At 40.4% G+C, this 25,247-nt stretch overlaps 1 protein-coding gene across 1 annotated transcript in view; it reads left to right on the plus strand.

Annotated features, from left to right (window-relative positions):
* IGSF10 (immunoglobulin superfamily member 10) overlaps positions 1–25,247 on the plus strand; it is a 144,420-nt gene that overhangs the window by 77,485 nt on the left and 41,688 nt on the right. The window contains exons 3-4 of the mRNA XM_085634882.1: positions 17,013–17,142; positions 21,833–22,223. Coding sequence (XP_085491008.1) covers positions 17,013–17,142; positions 21,833–22,223 — 521 coding nt within the window. The remainder of the gene's footprint in view (positions 1–17,012; positions 17,143–21,832; positions 22,224–25,247) is intronic.

A 25,247-nucleotide genomic window follows, 5' to 3' on the forward strand; every position in this document is an offset into this window, starting at 1 on the left:
ACAAACCCATTGGTTTTATGGATATTGATCTTACATTACCCCTTCATGAACTAGAGTAACGTGTATACGTATCACATACATTACATATATATGCTATTATTCAATGTTTTATACATCGATTTGGTGACTTTGGAGCTGCAATATATATATATATATATGTATTTCACACACAGCGTCTTCTTCATAGAAGGACTCGCACTCGGAAGGAAAAACCAAAGGTTTATTGTTTACTCGTTACGCGTTTCGTCAGTAAAACTGACTTGATCACACGAAGTTTAGTGAAAAATGAGAGGTATTTACATGGCTGTAGACACAAACAACAGACAAAATGTTAGCCAAGTGGTGTCTGTGACTTTGGCGGCCATTACTGAAAGTCCAAATGCGGTAGCAACAAATACATTTACGTGTCAAGATAACTTTGTATGCCACAACATGTATCCACATGTGTATTAATGATTTGGAAAATGTTGAAAGAACAATTTGGTTATACACATAGTGTATCGTTACTGTCATGATGTCTCCAAGGCTAAAGTTACAATCATATGCGACATAGTACAGGCACATGTATAGAAATACTAATATGGTATTCACACCTCTAGTGGCAGACAGTAGCGTATTTAAAAAGTTCTAGTGACAGTATATATGCATACATGGTTTTCGGCAAATGGAATCGGCATAGTGCCTACATTCGTTCGTAGTTTGCATCTTATACACTATTGTAAGAGAGTCAATGGTATATCGCAGTTTCCACAAAATAAGGAAATACATCGTTATATCCAAACGCCTTCAAAGTCAAACTAAGACTTCAGAGTCCACAGCTCAATGTAACCTCTTGATTACAATCCAAAAGTGCCCAAAATTAAATTCAAGAACAAAATGATAAAGAAAAGGATATATTTTCTTTTCTGTGCCCATAGACCCTGGAAGAAAAGGGTAGGGTAACCGATACGGATAAATGATCCGCTGATGTGGCGACCCTTCCTTTCCTCCTGTGCAAAAAAAGAGAAAAGAAAATGGTATAGTAAATATTATACAAAAACATGATTTAAAATTGCACACAGTAATACTATTACGTCATAGTACCTGTTATTGGCTAAAATTGAACATACATAAGCAACCAGCAACGGGACATATGTAACCTAATAAGTAATATTACGCTTAAGGTTAGGCAGAAAGTATACAGAAGGCAGGGATGAAACAACATTTAGTCATCATGTAAGTGTACACTAAGTTCTTCATCCAAGTTATGGCCCTTTGGGAACTTAGTCTCAAGTACAATTATCCATTTGGACTCTCGTTTACGGAGTAGTAAAGTTCTATTCCCACCTCTTGGGCCAAGATGGACTTGTTCGAGGACAAAGAAACTCAATAAAGAACTGTTAGATAGATGAAAAAGATCAAAATGTCTTGCAATGGGATAATTGCTGTCTTTCTTAGTGATAGCACACATGTGTTCTAACACTCTTTTCTTTGCCATGCACGTGGTGCTGCCAACATACCATAGTTTACATGGGCACATCAATACATATACACAGAAAGTAGTACTGCAAGTTAAAAATTGGTTAATCGTTTTAGATAGAGTATGCCCCGGAATAGTCACAGTTTTTGGCATGTGGCTATTGCGGCACGCTTTACAATGGCCGCAGGGGTAGAAGCCCTTGAGGTTATGTTCACTTGTGGTTGATCTAGAAGTGATATCGTTATGGACCAAAAGATCTCTTAAACTGCGGCCTTTCCTGTAAGTTATTCTGGGTCTATTTTCAAAAGTGTGACCAATAATAGGATCACTTTGCAATATATTCCAATTTTTCGTCAGTATTTTCTGTATTTGTCCAGAGTTACCATTGTAAATGAGAATTACTCTGGTGCTGCCCTCTGAGATGTTGTCAGTGGTATCGGTATCAGTTGATAATGTTTGGGCATGGTTGATTGAATTAACCTTAGTAACTGCTTTTTGAAGGACCCACTTGGGGTAACCCCTATCACTGAATCTCTTGATCATAACTTCTTTCTCTAGTTTAAATGCATTATTGGTACTACAGTTTCTTCTAGCTCTCAGCAGTTCCCCATAAGGAATGCTCCATTTGAGGGGCTCTGGGTGGCTGCTGAGAGCGTGAAGGAGTGTATTGCCTGCTGTGGTTTTCCGAAACAAACTAGTCAAAAGTTTGTCCTGATGAGGTTGGATCAGTAGGTCCAAAAATTCAATTGAAACCTTGCTCATGTTACTAGTAAGGGTAATGTTGCGATCATTAATACTGAGTTTCTCTATGAATTTGTTAGCCATTTGTTCGGTATCGGTCCAGATCACAAAAAGATCATCTATGTATCGCAGCCAGACTTTGACTTTGCTGAAAAAAGGGAGAAAGGTGCTGTCTTTTCTAATGTCCTCCTCCCACTTGCCCATGAAAAGGTTGGCAAAGCTTGGGGCAAAACAAGTCCCCATCGCTGTACCCAGTATTTGCTTGTAGATGGTACCATCAAACATAAAAATATTGTTAGTCAGGCATAGGTGCATCATTTCCAACACCATATTGGTGTGTTCCAAAAATTCTATAGGTCTTTTGTTGAGATAATGTTTGCATGCATGTATACCCTGTGTGTGGGCTATAATTGTGTACAGGGAATTGACATTGAGTGTCACCATGAGATCAGTAGGTTCCCATTTGATACTATTCAATTTGATTAAAAAGTCTTTGCTGTCTTTAACATACAAGGGGAGTTCTATGACAAATTCGTGAAGAAAGTGATAAACATATTTCGATACATTTTCCAATGTGCTCCCGATAGATGACACAATCGGTGTCCCTGGTGGTATATTTGTGTTCTTATGGACTTTGGGTAGAAGGTACAATATTGATAGTTTTGGGTAATCACGTTTCAGGTAACAATATTCTTCCCATGTAATGTAACCTTTTTCTTCCCACAGTTTCAATTTCGCCCAGGTATCGAAAATGCTGGCATTGTACATGTCTATGTTGGTCTGCATGTAAAATTTGGTGTTGTTTAGTTGTCTGTACGCTTCCTCCATATACATGTTTTTGGCCCACAATACAATGTTGCCCCCCTTATCGGCGGGGCGTACTACAATATTCGGATCATTAGCCAATGATTCCAAAAATTCTTTCTGTTCAATGGATAGTTTGAACTGTATGTTCTTGTTTTTCTGATGTTTGAGTTTAAGTAGAGATTGTGTAACCATCTCTTGAAAAGTATCTATGTTGTCATGCGGGAGGTTAGGATAGAAAATAGACAGGGGTTTAAATTTAGTAGATGCTGCCGAATAGGTAGGGATATCCAAAACCACTGTCTCACTGGAAATGGTGTCCTGCAGGCCATTATCCATGGCTAGAACATGCATGTCTCGTAAGATATCTGCATCGTCAATATTAAGATTTTGAAAAGGACGGCTAACACCTTCATTGGTGGAGAGCTGATTGTCATAGTCACGTTTGTACAGAAAATGCCATTTTTTAAATTTGGCCTTTCTAATGAATCTGTATAGATCAATGCGTGTATCAGCATAATTAAAGATTTCAGTAGGGCAAAAAGTCAAACCTAGACACAAAGTGCTTTTCTCAGTGAATGTCAATTGTTTATCACTTAAATTAATGATAGTTTTATTTACCATGTCCGGATCCATCATTTCCTGTATCTTGAGCCGCGTGTCTTGTTTCCCATGGGCTCCTTTGTGTTTGTTTGATTCCCTTTGTTTTCTTCTTTTGCGTCTTTGTTTGCTCCTCCCCTCCCTCTTCCTCTTCCACGGCCTCTGCCTCGTGGTGTTCTCCCCCTTCTCGGCGGTGACTGTGTATTTGATCTTGGTACTTGTCGGCCTTTCCTCAAGACCCTGAACTCGTCTAAAAAAGTTGCCGTTCTTGTCGAAGTTGGTCTTTCTAGTGATGAGCTCGCAGTGGAGGCTGAGATGTCGGTGTCTGATCCATCAGCTTCTGGAACAGGAGGACTAGCTTCTTTCTCCAATGGTTGTGTTACTCCTTGAATAGGTGGTAGGTCATTATACAGGTGGTCATATTTATGACTGTAGGTTAGTATCCGGCCGGATTCATAATCCACACAGTCTCTATGGAGTTTTCTTTGTTTTCGATTCTTTATGTCTTCCTCATGTTGTTGTAATTTGGGTTTCAGATCTGCCATAAATTTTTGAATCACATCTTGTTCGTTACATTTGGATAAATCTGCTTCGATTGTGGTTATTTCAGATAAAATTAGTTCCCTGTCTTCTCATGCATACTTGATAAGTATATTAAGCATGTTCCTGGAACTGTTGGCTGAGTTCTCTTGCCAATCCTGCAGCATGCGTGGATTCTGTGATTCATATGAGGGCATGATGTAAATTCTCAGACCTCTGTTGGACTGGTTTATGTGAATTGGTTCCCACACCAGGTGTACGTGCTAGTAGTGTAACTGCTGCCGCACATCTTTCTGCTTCAGCGTCCATGCTGGTATACACAAGTTTAGTGAATCCATTATACACATGGACACTGAAGCAGAAAGACGTGCTGCAGCAGTTACACTACTAGCACGTACACCTGGTGTGGGAACCAATTCACATAAACCAGTCCAACAGATCGACACTTCGTTGAATGTGAAACTTAAACGTCTAGAAAAACTTAAGAAATCAGAAACTGCAAAATGGTGGGAAGCTATTTCTCTACAGGACTACGTGGAGAAACAAATGGTCCCCAGAGATCTGAGAATTTAGATCATGCCCTCATATGAATCACAGAATCCACGCATGCTGCAGGATTGGCAAGAGAACTCAGCCAACAGTTCCAGGAACATGCTTATTAGTATTAGTATTTCTATACGTGTGCCAGTACTATGTCGCATATGATTGTAACTTTAGCCTTGGAGACATCATGACAGTAACGATACACTATGCATATAACCAAATTGTTCTTTCGACATTTTCAAAATGATTAATACACATGTGGATACATGTCGTGGCATACAAAGTTATCTTGACACGTAAATGTATTTGTTGCTACCGCATTTGGACTTTCAGTAATGGCCGCCAAAGTCACAGACACCACTTGGCTAACATTTTGTCTGTTGTTTGTGTCTACAGCCATGTAAATATCTCTCATTTTTCACTAAACTTCGTGTGATCAAGTCAGTTTTACTGACGAAACACGTAACGAGTAAACAATAAACCTTTGGTTTTCCTTTCGAGTACGAGTCCTTCTATGAAGAAGACGCTGTGTGTGAAATATTTACCGGGAGACCTGCTCGGTTTTTTGCTCGCCACCTGCCAATGGGACACGGATTTCAGTAACCTGGGTCATTTGTGGTGAATATATATATATGTATAAATATATATATATATCTATATATATCTATATATATGTATATTTATATATATATATGTAAATTTTCATATAATTTTAAAATCATAGAGTAAAATTAAATTAAGCTTACAATGGTTTTAAAGTAAATACATATGAATTATTATCTATGTGTGTTCAACTTTTTTAAATTAAGTTTATTTATTATATATTTTTTAATTTATATTACATCTACTTTTTGTTTTATATTAATTTTATTATTTAACATATTTAATATTTATTATTTTATTTTATATACACATATATATATATAAAAAATATATATTTTGTACAACTATATTTTTTACATCGATATTTGTTTTTCATTAATTTTGTACTTACCTGTTTAAGTATAGGGAGTCAATATTTTTGCATTCTATATTTATCATCGATACTTTTTACTTCTATAGTTTTTGCATCGATATTTTGTCAATGAAACATAACAGTGGCTTACTTGATAGCTGTTACTTCCACAAGGCGATTGGATGAATTGTGTTCTCTCTTGGGCAGCATCCACTTCTGGTGACAAAGCACATTCTTGATTCTTTGTTCAGTTTTCAAATTCAATGTCGCTTCCCGTGGATCTCAATACATTATGCTAGCTTAAGGTTGAATTCTTCATTTCTTAGAATAAAATTCATAATTTGTTTTGCAGCACCTTTTGTCTTGGTGTGTTTTTTCTTCGTCGCATCAGGTCGAAGGTCTGTTCATGATTTACTCTGACTCATGTTTAGGAGTGGAGCAAGGAAGAGGGTTGTACAGGGATTACCTAGAGTACCTTCTGGTAGTCTCGTTTTCTCCATGTCCTACATTTCCATATCCCAACCTTCATATCCTGACCTCTCACCCAGGTTAGTGACCATCAGCCTTTTAGGTGATTACAATAAAATTAAGAGAGTATTGCATGATAGCTTATATGTTGTGCATAACATTGCCTACTGAGTAGGGCTTAAGTTTTAGAATGTGTGGTATTAGTCGGTTTCCCTACCTAGAGGTAGATTCAATGTCATTGGTAAGCACTGTGGTAAAAACGAGTAGGACTAAGAACTATGAAAAACTACTAGTAGGTAATCTGGGAGTAAGGTCCCAAAATGGTGTTGAAATAGCTACAATTCTTAAGCACTGCTATTCATTCAAGGTAACGATATATAGCCACCCTGGAAAAGCTTGGGGGGCATAGTATCAACGACTATCGATAATTATCGCTGGCCGTGCTTAGCGTTAAATGTCTTATCGCAGGCTATCTCTGGAATTTATCGTCCTGGTAGCGCGTTATTAACAACGCGTTTCTCCAGGGCGATAAAAATTCCAGAGATAGCGAGGTTATCGCCGTTTTGCAGTGAACATCACTGGTTTTCCAGCGATGTTCCTTGCAAAACGGTGATAACCTTGCTGATACGAACCTGTGGTAGTAACAGCATAATCCACCCCCTATGTCAAACATAGGTAAGTCAGGATTTTAGCAGATGTTAGATTTTGGCGAATACAGCCGTTTTCGCCAAAATCTAACGTCTGCTAAAATCCTGTGGGCTGCCTTGGAAATATCGCAATGTGAACATCAGCAATATTTGCAAGGAAGTCCATCCGGGGTACGCCTAGCGACACCCACTTTGCATCTCATTAGAGATGCAAAAGGAGGCGCTGGGAAAAAGGGTGCTAACATGCGATTATGCATGTTTGCACCCTCTTGTAAATAGGGCGATAGTTTTATCTCCGCTTTTTTGGCTTTTTAAGCCAAAAAAGCGGAGATAAAGCCCTTGTAAATATGCCCCCTTGGAGATTTACTCCTATTAAAGAAAGGAATACATAATTTTCCGGCTGGTGAAAGGGAAGTCAACACCTGCATAAATTATAGTTATGCTGGATAAGAGGTATTTTTCCCTTGGAATGAAACAGACAAAAATATTAGCAAGTGTTAAATCATATACTTGAATGGAAACATCTATGTTTGTTCTGTACATTCTTACAGGCTAAAATGGAAATCACAAAAAGTTTCCTCGAGTATGCCTGGAAACGCCCAACTTTCACAGCTTTCAAGACATTACTTAAAAAACGTTTGTGAAAAGGATAGCTGCACCCACACGGGGTTGGAATCCTGCTTCTATATTTGCTCTCCTCACCCCGGATTATGATTGAATGGATAACCTTCTAATGTTTTGATATTAGTTCAACAGAAATATCAACTCATTCATTCATTTGTTAATATTTTAATTCACAGAAATGTCAACTCATTAATTCATTTGTAAGTAAATTCACTCGCACAACTAGCCATGCATGCATCGCCCATCAATCAATCTCTGTATAAGTTCTTTAATTATATGTATGATAATGTTATTCAGTGCTTTTCTTATGATTTATGTATATACATTTCATCTCGATTCATCTTCCCCATTCACATTCTATGTCACCAAAATAATAATGCAAACAGTCACATTTCTGCACAATAATAACTAAATAGTCCCAAACACAATCAACGAGCGTTCTGGAGGGGTGAATAAATCCACTATGCTATAGCATTTTCTATTGGCGAGCCTTCTTTTTCATTGGAGTCTAATCATTTTTTCATGTTTGTGCTTAAGTGAACCAATTTCTCACTTTCCTATATAATCTGTTTGGACAGATAGAGGGACACTCCAGTGAAAAATGGCTGCCAAAAGTCGGACTACATAGAATCCTTGCAGCCATAATTTTGTACTCACCCCACAACACTTATGGCACTGTTCCAACTTTCAAATGCCATAGATTGATCTGCTGCCTGTGTAATTTTTACCATAACATTTGCACTACTTGACTACTAGTAGGTTCAAATGTTGATGTAAATGTAAGCGCAAAATGACACTTGTACCTGTGAAATCTAAGGGCCCGATTCACAAAGCTAAAGTTAGACGAAACTCTGACTTTACGACTTTCGATATTCACAAAGGGCATTTACGACTTATGTCTAACTTCACCTTTGTGACTTGAGCCCTAAGTGTTCAAGACTTGGGAAGTCTACTGAATTTCTAATCGTCTTCCAATTTATGCAAATTTCATTAGTGAAATGGAATTTGTTTGTCAACTTTGATGTTTCTTGTTCACTTCTTCACAAATGCTTGTGGATCCTTTGTATTAACTTTCTTGCTGTCCATCCTAAACCATTCAAAGGCCCACATGTATCAACGTTTTTCATAACAATGCTACATTCCAGCATGCTCGACATAATATCCTCCACCGTGACTACATGACTCATGCAAAATTAGGGAAAATCTATGCATCCGCTAGTTCGGTGTGTCCTCGCTGTCATGAGCCTGATGCGGGCATTAAACACATATTCTGGGAATGCCCCGTAGTGATTGCATATTGGTGGGAGATCTCCTCTCTGTTGCCTGCCACAACGGGATGTACTGAGTTACACAACTTGGAGTGATGTATACTAGACTTATATCAATGCTCCAAGTCCAGCACGGTAAAAAACAGACTTTTGGCTCAGGTTCTACTTCTGGCCAGATGACTGATTACAAAGATATGAAATGGCCCTTCCTTACCTGGTGTATCCTGATGGCACAGTACTGTGATTCGCTTGGCAAATGTTGAGGTGCTCTTGTTGCATAGAGAAAGCCAGGGGATGGTGCAAGTGTCCAATTGCCACCTGATGAGATGAGCTGATCCATACCTTTAAAGAAGGCAGCAGGAACATGCACAAGACACCCAGGAGAGATTCTCCCCTTTGCTCAAATGATATGCTCTGTTACACTGGAGGACCTGTGCTGCTCACTGGGCTTCTGCACCAACCTGAAGCCTCAGGGAGGATACATTTATTCTATGGAGGACCATAGATTCCCCTCATGACTGTCCTCATTCACTCATTCTTATATGACTGAACCATGCTTGTCATTGTTTTGTACTGTTATGCTTGGTTCTCTCTTATTTCCGCTTAAGCACATTTTATGTACAGTGATAGTGGCTATATCAGAAGGATCGAAGCTATTGACGTGCCCACCTTGTGCCTTTGCTATATTTATGTGCTGTTCATTTTATTGATTTTGTACTCTTAAACATCAACATCTGAATAAAATTGTTTAAAAAGTATTAAAAGTTTTTGCAAGCTTTGCAAGTGTAATAACATCAATTATAAAAAAGCATTAGTGAAGCCAATCACTCTGATGTTGGCTGCCAGCCCTTTGGCTTTCTCATTGCTTCTTTTGTTTTGCCACGGTGTTTATAACACTTTGTTGTGGGAGCTGGCAGGCCCTCTCTAATATTTAAAAAGCACACACATTGATCTCAAAAAGTACAAATTGCAATAGTAGTCCTTACCACTCAAGCAAAATACTGTGTTTGTATGTGAAAGAGAAGAATGGCGCAACTCATAGTGAAGTTAGCCAATGGGTGAAGTGGACTGACCCACCGCACATGATGTATGCTGTAGTGGGTGGAAGAATAATGTGAATAACACAAAAACAAACCAATGGATGAAAAGAACTGTCTGAAAGCCCATATTGGAAAGTTTATTATACATGAATAATTTTGCCACAATCAAAATGTCTTGGCTAGCGACAGACCAAAAAAGAGATTTTGTGAGTCCTTAATGACTTTGGAACTATCAATGACCACATTGCCTGTCTTTCTGAACTGAAGGGAAACTGGGACAGAAAGTAAATAGCAAAAATATGTATCAGAGCTTGGCCATTACAAAAGTGGTTGAAAACCATTGATTCTATCAACATTTGAAATAGGTTGGCATCAATTTGCAAAGCGAAAGTTATTCATGATAGGCAGATTCCCTTTTGTAAAGGTGTGCTGAAGCATGGGCAAGGACATTAGCAAGAACATGCAGTAGTCATAGAAACTGTCATACGCTCTCCCCAGTGGAAAAGAATGCTGCAATTATGGCATTTTGCAAATCTTTATATAGTGTTGGAGGTCCACTGGCCCTATCAGGCCTCATCCTTTTGACCACACCCCCTTACAAGAGATCACATGTGGAATCCTGCCTCATTAATATTCAGGAGCAAAAAGAACAAATGATGGACAGAATGTTGAACAATGTCAAACATTCACCCCAGTAAAGAGATCTGAGCCAGGGAAATCAAAGATGTAAGGACATGTTTGTGGATGGACAAAAGATAGAGCCCACAAAGAGCTTCTCATATCTTGGGATACTCTTTGACCCAAAAGATTTATGGACTTACGCAATATTAGCAAAAAAATTTGCCTTTTCTAGAACAACCCCAGCTCTTGTCAATTTTTCGAGGAAACTGGGTAGGAGACCCCCGGCGGAGCTTATAAAGATATACAAAGCTAAAAGCGTCTCTACAGCCATGTACGGAGCCGGGGTATGGGGGTGTGCTAACACTAACCCTCCACAAATAGTAGAAAACAAGTTCCTGAGATACATTCTGTCTGTCTCGACCAGCACATCCTCATTTGTGTGTCTTGCGGAACTAGGCCTGTCATATATATGAGATCTCATTAAACTTGAGCCCATTCTCTTATGGCACAGTGTGTGGACAAAAATAGAGACACAGCTAAATAGAGATATATTATCGGATAGCCTGAAACTGGAAGGGGTCTTAAAAATCCTTTGGGTAAGGTATATTCGCAATTTTATGAATGATCCTGAGTTTTTTAATAATCCAAGCACTTTACATATGATCACGAGAAAAAAACTAAAAAAAAGGGCCTTTAACTTCTGGAAGCTACAAGAATGTCAGCCGAGATCTTAAAGCCCAGCGTCCTGTAGAATCAGCAGATCTTAACCACCTTTTCTATTCAGCCATATCTGACAGCTGTTCCTGGGGGCTAAGATAAATTTTTACTAACAAGATTCAGATTGAGGATCTTTTTTAGAATTGTTAGTCTTCCGATAATGAATGACTGGACTCGTGAACTGAACTTGTGTTTATGTGATAATGTTTCAGCTCAATCTGACATACAAGTCCTCTTGTTTTGTAAGTTTTACAGAGAACTGAGCAAAACAGTTTTGAGACAATGTCGGCCAGCTTTCACTGCTTTACAATTTCTAGACTATGTACATAGCATCTTGAAGATAGCAATGTTTTTAAAGCAGGCAGTTATACTCAGGAAAATTATGGCTATTCAAGTTTAAAGGATTATATTGGAGCAAAGAAAACTTTGGTATTATCCACGTTTTAAAGATTTTTAGGAACCTTGCTTCCTATTGCTATTTCTTGTAATAATGGCTATGCTTTTTATCCCACATACAATGAATTGAACTAATAACTTGTATATAGGATGTTTTATTTAGTTTTAATCATGTGCATGTTTTTCGTATATTTCTGCTTTTATGATTATCTGAAATAGCAATCGAATAAAGCTGTTCTTGACTTGACTTGAGATCTGGGCCTAATTTTTACTCCTAATGCCATTCCAATTTAAACCCAGCCATATGCAAATCAGTCTTAACCCTGTTCCCCATGGAAACAGTCCAGCTGGAACTACCAGGCCCTCCCAGGACTGGAAACATGCGTCCTGGGATGGGTTTCACCCCTCAGCAGCCAGGCTAGCTTGACTCCAGTGGCATGGAGAGCACGGGACCCACGTCTGGACATACCCATCTCACTCGGGTTGACTAATGGAAAAAAATAATTGATGGGCAGAATGTTGAAAAATGTCAAACATTCACCCAGTACAGAGATCTGGTCCTAACACCATCATTTGTTTGCTCTCCATGCAATTCCAGTTTAAAGCCAGCAATATGCAAATCAGTCTTGACCCTCTACCCCATGGAAACAGTCCAGCCTGGACTTCCTTTTGCATTTTTCACCCTTAGTGGGAAGGGTAGGCTCAGACATGGGTCCCATGATCACTGCACCACTGGATTCCAGCTAGCCTGGCTGATGAGGGGTGATGCCACAAAAACGGTCCCATGATGTTTGTTTCTTGTCCAAGGAGGACCTGGCTTGGCAGTTCGGGCTGGACTGTTCCCATGAGAGACAGAGTCAAGACTGATTTGCATATGGCTGGGTCCAAACTGGGCTGGCATAGTGAGCAAAAGAAGGATTATTAAACCCAGATCTTTGTGACTGGGGGTGAATGTTTGCATTGTTCAGCATTCTGTCAATCATTTGTTCCTTTTTAATTAATATAGATGAGGCAGGATTTCTTTGAATCCTTGAAAACAACTGATTTGCTCCCGCTAGATTGGTGCATACAACATTGCAAATTAAAGTCATATGTTAGACCACAGTGCTGTGAAAAAATATTAGCTTCTTTGTAACTCAATCCGTGTTTTCTAAGACATGGATATCTGTTGGGTGTCATATTTTCATTCAATATGGGACTTCAGTCTGTTCTTTGGAACATTTAGAGTGTATGAATCTCCTCGCGCCCACTGGTGGCTTAAGAATATCCTAAAGAGATGCACCTCCAGTCACAGGCACACACTGGGGCATATTTACTAGAAAATGTCAGAGTGCAGAGCAATGCCAAATTTGGCAGTGTCGCGCTTCAACATTTTCAAAATGCAGGGATGCGCCATATTTACTACGATATGGCACACCCCTGTGATTTCCCAAGTGCTTGCGCTAAAATTAGATGCCTAGCGCCAATGCAGGCAACCTTGCACCATAGTGCACGGGTATCTGCGTTGCAGCAAATGATTGTTTATGTACAGGAAGGTGTCCCTTCCAGCACATATACAATCCAAAATGGCTATTTGTTACTTCTGTGTGTGCCGCATTGTGCAGCACACATAGAAGTAGCAAACCACCTTTATTTAGTGATTGTTTATGTGCAGCAAGGAAGACCTTCCTCCACATAAACAATCAATAATGGCTTTTTTCTCTTTCTATGTGTGCTGCAGAATGTGGCACACATAGAAAAAGCAAAACGGGGAGAAATAAAAGCATTTCTCCTTATGCGATATTTTAATGCCATTTTGGCGCTGCCACACATTTACACCTCTTTGTAAATTTGGGGCAGCATCAAAAAGCGATGGGGGTTGCAGTGGAATGCCCACAACAAAACCCATTGCAAGCCCCTTTGCCACAAAGGACTGCAGCGGAAAGGGGCATATTTACAAGGTGGCCATAGACCGCGTTAAGTGACTTAGTGCCACCTTGTAAATATTGAAAATGGCGCTACGCCACTGGAGCGTCAAAAAAAGTGACGCTCCGTGGCGATAGGGACTGGTAAATATGCCCCACAATTTCTCTCTTTGTTGTTGCAGTTTCTTCCCACTCCCCATTTGCATATGACAGAAGTGCTGCTGGAACTTGCTGTGATGAGATGGGCCCGGACGTACTGGTATTTTTGCTGGTGTGGAAGGGAAGACATGGTACCAGCTCCTGAAGCGGGCTCACTTGCCTCAGTGCTCTTGATGTAGAGGCAGACATGAAGAAGTAATATTTTATAACTCATGTTGTCTGACACATAAATTACCCATTAGCTGTCCTGGGGTCTGCTTCACATTATTAATGAAACATCCAACTAAGCAAAAACAGTGACCTAAATAAGTTGACCCAAAGCTGGCTAGCATTGTAAAAAGAAGAAACGCAACTCAGAGCCTTCGTGCTTTTTTGTTTTACACTGAACCGGGTATTCGTTACATGGGTAGATCATGGGCATTCCCATGTTTCCAGGCATGGATTTTGACACAAACCCAGATTTACTAAAGGCAGTAACCCTGGGATAATTCCTAAATAGTGCACTTATCCAAGAGAGGCATAACAAATGGAAATATCTTAACTTTCCTGGTTACTTCCTCTTTCAGGGGTGCTCCCTTCTGCAACACACATGGAAAGAGGAATATGTCCCTGAGAATTGATTTACTGGAGGAAGGAATCCTTTCCTGCACAAAACCAATCCTGACCACAACACAGGTACCTTTGCGATACATGCCTGTGTCAGTGCTAGACAGCCACAGGCACCGGCATATGAAAAGAGCTGAACAGGGCCACATCTTTGTAACAATGTCACTGTTCAGCTCTCTCCCTTTGCCGTGATGCGTGAATTTTTACTAAATCTACCCTCAGAGTAGGGTCAGAACAGCAGGGCTCTCTGCAGGTGAAAGAAGCAGGCCTCCAGCAGTGAAGTGAGTCTACACAAGCAGGGGAGAGTAAACGGGGCATTAGCAGAGACATGGAGGCAATTAAGTGCTCTGTTAGTGTAAGGAGCAGCCCCATGGCAGCAAGAATGTGAGGTTACAGAAGGGAAATGGGGCATCTGGAGGGGCACGCAGTGAGAAGTGCTTGCCAGCAGGTGCTCCATATGCCAACTGACCCGCTTATGCCAGCTATCCCATGAGGTGGGCAAGGCTTGTGCAGGATGCAGTGGAGCTACTTGAGAGGTGAGGGAGCTATTAATCGGTTGTGCACACGCTTCACAAAATCGACTGTTAGCACCTACAAAAAATAAAATCAATTATGGACCACAGTAGCCAGTGCTTCAAAGAGAAGGGGATGTGTACAAGCTCCTTTCCATATCGGTATGATGTGTATGTTGTGTGTTCCACGGTCAGCCGCGGCCCATGCTGGTAAGAGCGGTTGGGTTGTGGGGCTGGGTGGGGTTGATTTTGATGGACTATGCCGAAGGAAAATTAAATAAATAATTAAAATCCCCTCATCATCGTCTGTCGAACCCCCCCCCCCCCCCCCCCCACCTGGCCCCACAGCTCTTACCTGCATGGGTCGCGGCTGTTCATGCTATGTATGGTGTGTGTTGACGAGCTCTTGCCAGAGGGCTAAAGCTACCTGTATAAGAGATGCAAAAATAGCTCAGCTGGTGAAAAGAAACCAATTGTCAAAGTCAATATTAAATAAGTAGGGACCTGTTTTTTATTTTATAATTATTTTGTAACACAACAGCTTGTCACAAGAGGTAACTTTATAGCACTGGGTGTCATTAATTAAGCCCCCTCAAAAGGTCAATAACATTGTCAGAAGGTACTCACATGTCCATATTGGTGTTCTAAAGGTATTTTATGACATATGCTGGTAATCATTTGTGAAGAGGCAACACGGATGCTGGATGAAGTTTATCATACAAAAACAACATAGGAATGCAATAATCGATAATAATTAATTAGCTCAAGTAACATTCCAACTAGTAATTGATGAGCACGTTACATAAAATATATTAGTTATCGCATTTTAGCAGTTGTCATCCTTACAGGTTAAATACACCATTTATTAACAGTCCTGTATTATTAGAAAAATACATTTCCCTATTGATTTATTGTGATGTCTCTCAAATACGAGGCCAAGGTTTATTTCCAACTAATATTTCAAATCCTGTCACCAGGGAAGATTGCTTCAATTTAATTTTAATTCGGTCGATCTTCAGTCCAGTTAACCAACCCCTTCAGCTAGTTCTGATTTTGTTCTAGCAATGACCATTATAATACACCATAATGCAATAAAGCAAAGGGGTAAAATTGCCATTGTTTTTTCTTCATATAAATATTTCTGAAAAAAACAGTTAAGTTCACATTACACTCAAGCAGATATAGCATGGAGTCAGCCAAGTAACAACAAGTGACATCACAGATGATCTGTTGTGTCACTCTAGATTGTTTTGTACGTTTTCCAGCTTAGCAGTATTCACATGCATATAAACCCTTGGGGGCATATCATCAAGAGGGGGCGATAATTATCGCTAAGCGCGCTTAGCGCTAGGATAATTATCACCAGCTATTGCTGTATTTTATCAATGAGATAGCGCGCTATCAGCGACGCTTATCTCAAATGCGATAAAAATACCAGCGATAGCTACAAAATGTGCGCTCATTGCTGGAAAACCAGCGATAATCGCACAAAAAATAGGCGATACCTTGCTGATAGGGCAGGGTGAACTTAGCCATTATATCCACCTTCCATTGGATATAATGGCTAAGTCAACCTGAAAGCAGGCGTAAGGAAAGTAGCATAACCAAGGTTAGCGCTACTTTTCTTATTGCTATGCTTTCTAGCGTGCAGCTTGTAAATAGGTGAAATGTCGGTTAGCAACTTTTCTCCCGTTATTTTGGGGAGGAACGCCCACTTTGCATCTCATTAGAGATGCAAAGCTGGGCGTTAAGGGAAAGGGCGCTGAGGCAAGGATTCACGCGATAGCGTGACCCTGCTTATAGTGCGATACAATTATCGCCGCTTTCCGGACGAAAACAGCTGATAAAGCGGCGATAATTGTCTTGATGGTATGCCCCTTGGTTCTGTACAGTTAGACGTAGGTTTAAAGATGCAGAAAAGTATGGGAGGTGATTGCAAAGGTTTGCAAATACTCACAAAAGATACACTTTTAAGGCTGTTTACCTCCTCCTAGAACACTTATATTATATGAAAAAAATATTCCCCACCCCTTCTCTACATTTAAAACTGAAGGAAACCTGGCCAATTTGCAGATATTCCCCAGTGGTTAATTTTTGTTAGTAAGAACTCGTGATGTACTAGCAGAGATTACACTTCTTGTGCAGGTGAGTAGCACTTGGATGTACAAAATATTTGGAAATTGCATTCTTGACTTCATCTAAGCAGTGAACTCTCCAAACTAGACAGTAATTGACTTGCAGTACCACCCAATGTCTACCCTTATTGCTGGAGTGAAGAGGTTCAAACATCAATGGCACTCTAATGGAAGGGCATGGATGACGTTTCTGTGAAGGTCTGCTATGGGAAGAATAAATGCCTGCCTGGAAACATGGTGGTCAAAATAATTGGATGTTGTCTTCTTCTGCAGATACAACAGCTTAGTTGAAATTACGGAAAACGATTTTGCTGGGCAACACAAGCTGGAACTTTTGATGCTACACAGCAATGAAATACAGCGAATCAACGAAAAGGCATTTAGAGATCTCCATTCTTTACAGGTAAGGCTTTTTAGATTTTTATCATGATCAGACAGTGTTTAAAAATGTGCCTGTGATGGTGGAAGAGGCCACAAAACTCAGCATTTGGAGATGGTGATGACGTTTTCTGACAAAGCTCAACTTAACTTGAAGCTAACTTCAACTTGCCTGGTCGACCAGGTGGCAATATCTTGTCACAGGATGCTCCATAGATTGGACATCCTGGTTCAGTCTGCAACCCTCCCATACTCTCCCATGCATGATGCTTCTCAGGGCAGGCAGTGATCAGTGCAGAGATTAGGAAGGATAATCAGGACTTCAAAGGAGGTGGAACTTGAGCATAACATATGGGACTGACGCTGAGTGGTGGTCATATTTATCAGATAATTCTTTTCACACATGATTTGATCCCTCACTATGAAACGTCTACTTATTTAAAAAATATCTATATTTGTCATGCAATAATATATATATATATATTGCAAAGTTAACAGAGATAGTATTTCTTCGTATATTTCACAATTAATAACTTTTTGCCCATTTGACAAATCTCCACAAACATTTCCAGGAATATTGCATGTTCTACATTAGTAGAGTATGGAAAATTTTGTGGTGATTGTTCAACTGGGGAGAAAAGATAAGAGGGGGGTCCCTAAACGCATTTGGCACCATGCATTTTTCTATAGACTATTTACTCATGCATGGCGGCCAAACGCCCAGTCGGATAATGATGAAATTTGGCAGGATTACACATAATGGTGTGCAGATGATCTTTTGCATACTACAGGTAAGTAGGATAAACATTTTTTAAAGTCATAAGGCATTTTAACATAGTGATATCTGTTGTTACCATACTTTCGTGAAATTTCACAGAATCTCACGGTATTTTCTGAAAGTTCTGCAGTACATAGCAAAGACAAGCCATTATCTAATAGGCTACTGACTGCCTTTACAAAGGCAGTACCATGATACTGCCTCGGGAGAAGATCGGTACTTAAAAAAGAAATAAAAAACTTAAGGGCCTCATTTGAATGTTGATCGGACCGCCTCCGACCAGCGACCGACATCCATGGTTTAAACTCTGAGTGCCTTGTTACAAAGCAGGCGGTTGGAGATTAAACTGGCCGGTCAATCCGACTGGCTTCCGATGGGCTCAAGGAGCCCGTCTGCTGGTCGGAAACCAATCATAATCCTATACAGGTGGCGTTTTCGCTGTCAGGATTATGATATCGGTTTCTGACAGGCTTTCCATGTTGGGCTTTCTGACATGGAAAGATTGTCTGAAAGCGACTTTGTGGGCCCCTAGCAGGGCCCACTTCTCTCCGTGACCTACGTTTGTGGGCCGGGGGTGGACACCTTGTGAGGTGTCTGCCACACAGTGCAGGGATTTACAGTAACTCCCATTTCTTTATGGAAGCTTGTGCTGCGGCCGGTCTCTGATCGCTGCACCAGCTCCCATAGGGAAATAGGAGTATGCGACCGCACCTTGTGCAGCCGCATTGTAATTGCTGTTTCGGACCGCCGACTCAAGGGCAGTCGGTTCTGACACTGCAGAGATGTTGGTCGGAGGCAACTTCGCTCAACATCATAATCAGGCCCTGCATATGTTAACAAATATGTAAATATGTTAACAAATATAGTGTACTACAGGGTATTTTCAATGTTTATCATATTTAAATCTTCAGAAAAGGTCTGCGGAGTACCTTGGTAATACCTTAAAATTACAGCGATTTAAAAAAAAAAAAAGATTAAAAGCACAATTCTCCCTAAACTGCTGTAAAAATAAGTAGAAAAATATAAAAACATTTCTCTAACTATTATATAAGGGTAATAGATAGTGAACAAATATAAAGCCTAATCCTAATTTTTACCTATATATAAATCCCTAACCCAAAAGGCAGTGAAAGTGTGCTGAAAACTACATGGCTGCCGTTTAAGTTTTGTAATGATAGCCATTAGCCAATCAGATACTGGCTTCATATTGGCTTATACCGCAGTATAACGCAAAGCTACCATGGTAACAATGTTTTACTAAGTATTTTTACACATAACTTTAACACTACTTACACTATTAACGCCTACATCCATAAATTAGCATTCTCACCTCATAAACTATATTCCTGGCACATTAAGGGGCGTATTTAGGAGCACTGTTGTGTCGCAAGAGTGACACAACTCAAAAAAGAGATTTATGAAACCATGCAAGGCCGTCTTGCATGGCCCTGAGTGGCTTCATAAATCTCAAGTAAAGCAACGCAGCACAAACTGCTGTGTTGCCTTACTCTGCACCAGGGAGGCTTTCCATGTGTGTTTGAATGGGTGTTCCCACGCAACTCCCATGGTTTTAGACACATTCCCAGATTTACCAGAACTGGTAAACCTGGGAATGCGTCAAAAAGATTTGCCTCGCCAGGTGAGGTGTAATGAGGAGAAATATATTTATTTCTCCTTTTTACTTCCTCTTTCTATTTGTGCTACATTCTGCATGTGCAATGTGATGTGTAAGAGCGGGAGGTGCCAGCGATTTCCTCGGTGGCCGCCCCGCGACAGCCGCAGGTAAGGGTGGGAGGTGACTTGCGATTTTATCGTCTGCAGCAGTTACATAGAAAAATTAAGTGCATTTTCTAATGCCTGGTAGGAGCTTTGCAACAGTCATCAACTCAGGTTGCATCAGTGAATTCACAAGGCCAATTGGGTTACCTAAAAAGTAACAGCTCATTTTGATGCATATATGCTTTATCTATCCCAGACCTGGCCATGCTGGTAGCCTGGACATTGTGACTTTAGCTTTGTTTCTGTGCAAAAAAGAGCTTTAATTATCATTTGCATATCTTAGAACCCACCACGAGTGGGAAGAGCTCAAATATGTAGTTGTGTTTTGAGTAAAACGCTTTAATCATGTGCACACTCTCACAAAAGAAAATTAGGAGCATGAATCAAGTTGACATTTTCTTGTGATCATGTACACTAATGTGTTAACGCTGCCTTGGGCCATGCCTCCTTCACCTATGTTGAACACATCCCCTATGAATTTAATTCCCATGCCTACCCGCTTGATTTAGGAATGTGATATTTTGTTCCATGATGACAATTAACTTCATATCTGCAGATGAGCAAGAGGGTTTCACTGTATCCATCCATGCTCTTTAAAATTCTATTTGATTTTTAAGGCTCACAGAATGGTGATTGGTAGGGAGAGGAAGAACTTGTGGAATTTGACTAGACGATATTCCATGGAGTTACATGAAACCTCTACAAGATTCCACGGAGTTCCGCCAATGGGCGGAAATAGGCATGTTGCGCTGCTCAAACTGTGATTTAGCAACTGTAGCATGTTCCACGCTGGAAAATCAGCATGAACTGCACCATGCAGTTTACCAAAGGGCGCAGCTACTCAAGTTGATTTTGCTGCTGCTTGTCTAGATTTTCTAATCAAGAAGTAGCCTTCGGACCGCCGCGAATGGTCACGACCTCCTGCGACTGCTTGTATTACAAAAATCTCTCCGCATGTCCTTCTAGCGACCAGAAGTTGTACTAAGGGATGGCAAATTTCGCTCGCATTATCCAATACATGGATCGAAATAACAAGGGTGGAGAGGGTAAAAAGAAATATTAGAACTGTTGCTACATTAATAGAACAAGCTTCACTTAGTGATGAGATTGTGATATCAATCTACAAAATGTTATTCTCCGGTTGGCAGCTTTATGTAACCTTGCTCTCCCTTATTGAGTGTCACAACTGTTGCTCACCTTTTCATGCTAGATCCTACTAAACAGAAAACAGTGTCTTCTTTGTCATTAATTACATGTAAGAAAACACAGTACCTAGAGATTCCAGGGCTGTTTGTATTGTTATGCATTTCATAATTGTGTTTATTTAAAATAATATTGAGATTATGGAACATACATTAGGCTCATATCATGGAAAATGCAGAGCGTGCTCTCATTTGCGGCCCCAACATATTGCATACCATATTGTCCTAATGCGGACTGCAAAGCTTCCATGTAGGTATGAGAACATTCCCTGAGGTTCCTTCCCAGGAAGTAATCTACAATTAATATCCCTACTGTGGGCAACAAAAGGGACAAAGTTGGGCCAAGGTGTGTGAAATCAGAGAATGTGCCACCATGGGGACACTACTTGTTCCCTTTCAAATCCATGACGTAGGTTACTTGGTGTGGAAACTGACAGTCCAGTTTTGTGCAGAGAAACCACAGCCATGTGAGGGTCGTTGAGAATCCCACAAGTATGAGGCAGTCAGGATGGGCACCCTCTCTCACGGGACCTCAGCCTCCTCCCATTCAAAGGATGTGTACCCACCAAGCAATATACCCTCACAAAGGCATGAATGAAAGTGATGATCAAGGATGGTGTTCTGCGGCACATGCACACTCAAAGACATTGTGTATCACAGCAGCAGACCTAGTTCATTCATTGCAATGTGATGTCCTGGACAGACCTGAAACAGACTTTTGACAGTAGGCAAAAAATACACAATTACTTGCTCTACAATGACTCGTGTATCAAATTCTTAAATGTTTGGTAATTGCAGAATCTTATGTATGCAATACAATGTACATTTAATTAATTTGGTGTAACACTATGGAAAAAGAATGGCAAATAATTATTCAAATATTGACAAGTTTTTCTGAACTAGCGTTTCCTGAATCTTTCTAACTTCTTGTTTTTTGTCTACATTGGCTTTACCAGGTCTTAAAAATGAGTTACAACAAAGTCCGAAGCCTCCACAAAAACACGTTCCATGGCCTCAAGAGCTTGATCAGACTGCACATGGACCACAACAAGCTCGAGTTTCTGAACCCAGAAGCTTTGTATGGGCTCACGTCACTAAAACTGGTGCACCTGGAGGGGAACTCGCTGACACAGATACACGCGGACACCTTTGTAACCTTACGCTACATGCAGATATTTAAAACATCAGCCATCAAGCATATTTACCTGTCAGACAACCTCCTTTCTTCACTCCCAAAGGACATGTTTTCTTACATGGCTGAACTGGAGACCATATATCTGAATGGAAACCCCTGGTCTTGTGACTGTCAAATGCAGTGGTTTGCAGAATGGGCAGAAAAATCAAGAGGTAAGTGATCAAAGGTTACAACAAGCACAGAATAACTAATGTCTACTGTTGAATATATTAAATTATTTATACATTGTGTAAGGGTTTGATTAGTACCTACATTTGATTTTTTTTCACCCGACTGCTCCTTGTTTTGGTGCCTGCATGATTCAGGAGCTTGTTTCTCGCCGTATGAGACCAGACTGTTTCTTTAAGTGCCCGTATGCTGAGGTTTTGTCCTGCTTGCGGATACAGTCAACTTGTTCCTCAGACTTGCTTTGCTGCTGCCTCCCAAGCCAATGAGAAAGCTGTTTACCTTTTGCGCCCATGATAGGATGCCTGTGGGAATACTACATACTTCTCCCAGTACAGCTACTGTCAAAGTTCCCATCTTTTGAGGTGGCTGAGCACTGGCCAAGAGGTGGTTCCTGATTTGGAAAATCTCTTTACATGACTAAGCACTGCAAGAGTACTTACTAGCTTGGTTGGACCAATAACACTTCATTCCTTAGCTCTGTATTTTTGCTACTTTGTGGGCCACCAAGGAAACTCCTACTTTTCACTGCCCCATGCTTGACCACTGTTACATTCCTATGCCCCTCCCCTAAAATCACTGCCTTTTGTCAGCTACAAATTTGCATGACAGGAGTGAATTCAGGATGAGATGTGACTTCTCACACTGCAGGTCCTCCAAGTGTTCTGGGCACCTCAAGGGTGACAGTGGGACACCAGTGACATGAGATTTATGGAATGCCATTGGGTCATCACACTATTTGGATATTTGATTTTGACCCCAGAGATTTGACAATAATGGCTTTTTATTCTTTTATTCACGCAATTCTGTTAGCTGGTGGAGGTTATAAAGTGATACATTGATATGTGGTAAATCATGTTGCTAATAGATGACAAACCCAGATTAATGTATCTGTACTAGACATGTTGAATTCAGCTACCTACATTTATATGTGTTAATACCCCAACAGACGAATGCTGTCTTTGTAGCTCCCTAAACCAAGCTTGATGGGTTTCCCTAGACAGTAGCCAGTTCCATCTGTTGCCCCCTCTTCTTTTTCCGAACTTTCTGAGGAAAATCTCTACTTGTGATAACCCAAAGTGTGCAAAACAATTAGGTACGAAGTGGGATACTCTACTTCTGTCCAAGCTTCGTTGCACATAACTCCTGATTTTTCTTCTTCGTCAAGATTTCTAAATGGATAATCTAAATTTTAAATTCAATCTTGATCCCCTGCTCAGCTTGAAGGTGATTTAGAGTACAATTTAGTTACAGCAATTCCCAATCAAAAGCCTAACCTCAGGGTTATGTTCGTGAGGAGGAACACATAAGGCCACCATATAGTATAGATAAGGGAATATTACATATAGCTCATAGTGACCAATGATGAATCACCTGCACATGTCCATGGTGCGAACATTATTGAACTCAATAGCTTTCTATTGAAGCACTTAGGGCCAGATGTGCGACGAGATTTAGCATGCGCAAACAGGTTTGTGACCCATTTGCGAATGCAAGGTCTGATAGGGCCATGTACATACATTATTTTGCGAGTCGCAAAAAATTGTGCCTCGCAAAATAGCGATTTGTGACTCACTATTAGGAAGGGGCGTTCCCTTCTTAATAGCTTCTCACAAGCCATGTACAAATGTTTTGAAACCGCAATTAAGGTCGCAAAACACTCGCAAATTACCGCCCTCTTCAAGAGGGTGGTAATGCAGTCGCAAATGGGAAGGGGTCCCCAGGGGACCCCTTCCCCTTTGTGAATGCAGGGGAAAATATTTTATTTTAAAAATGCAGCCCGTTTTCCTTTAAGGAAAACGGGCTGCATTTAAAAAAAACTGCTTTATTTAAAAGACATAGAGGTCTGCTGAGCCCAGCTGGCCACCATCCCCGGGAAGGCCAGCCATTCCTAATGGGGTCGCAAATTGCGAGTGGCTCATTAATATTCATGAGCCTCGTATTTTGCGACCCCATTGGGAATCGCAATCAGTTCTTCTGATACTGTTGTACATTCTAAATTGCGAGTCGCTATTTGCGAGTCTCAATCAAGCGCAAATTGCGACTCGCAATTTAGAATGGTCATACATCTGGCTCTTAGAGGCTTACATTTTGCTGTAATGGTGGAGTGGTAAATCCACCCCCAAAATTACCATTCCATGCAGTAGCATTGCACCTTTTTCTGCGAGTTTTTTGTGTGTGGCTATTTTGGCATATGGAACCACATCCAGATTTTACCATACCATTCCCAATAGAAACTAATGTAGTAAAGGTAGCCCTATTTCTGCTGAATACTGGAATTTTTGGACTGAAACGGAAGTCATAGGAGCCCCAGAGGATCCTGCTTGTCCCAGATACCCACACAAAATGATATTTTGGCAATGGTACATCTAAAGGTCTATCTGGTTGGCACCAATACTGTTATTATTAACGATGGCTAGAATATCAATTCTCCCAGGCAGGCAAGTGACGCGCATGCTCACTCGATTCTCATTTAAAAGTTTAACCAGGCTTTTACTCTGTGGATAACAAAAAGAGGAGATTTATGTCCAGAAGCTCATTAGAACACTGATCTAACAACCCCTCCTATTTTACCAATAAAGTGCACACAATTGTGCAATGCTAACATGCTTGTAAAGCCTCTCATGTTTAAAGAAAGCATTAAAGAATTTTAAATCACAATCTATGTCAGGTTGCCTTGAAAACGTTACCTCTAACCTCATACTCCCTTATTATATCATATCAGTGATGTCATCAGTGATGTCACTGACCATGTCATGAGTGATGTAATATGTGACGTCATCAGCAGTGCATTGCAGGGGCGCGAGTTATAGTTAGCTGAACTAACTATACCAGGGGAATTTTTAGGGTTTTGTACGAGGGAAATGTCTAGCTAACTATAACGCCCCTGAAACCTATGTTTTTTTCAGTTAATTTCTAAGGTTTTTTAAATGCCAATTCCTAACTATAACGCCCCTGAAACCTATGTTTTTTTTCATTGAATTTCAAAGGTTTTTTAAATGCTAATTCCT

Source organism: Triturus cristatus, chromosome 11, assembly GCF_964204655.1.
Source record: "Triturus cristatus chromosome 11, aTriCri1.1, whole genome shotgun sequence".
Lineage (NCBI taxonomy): Eukaryota > Metazoa > Chordata > Amphibia > Caudata > Salamandridae > Triturus > Triturus cristatus.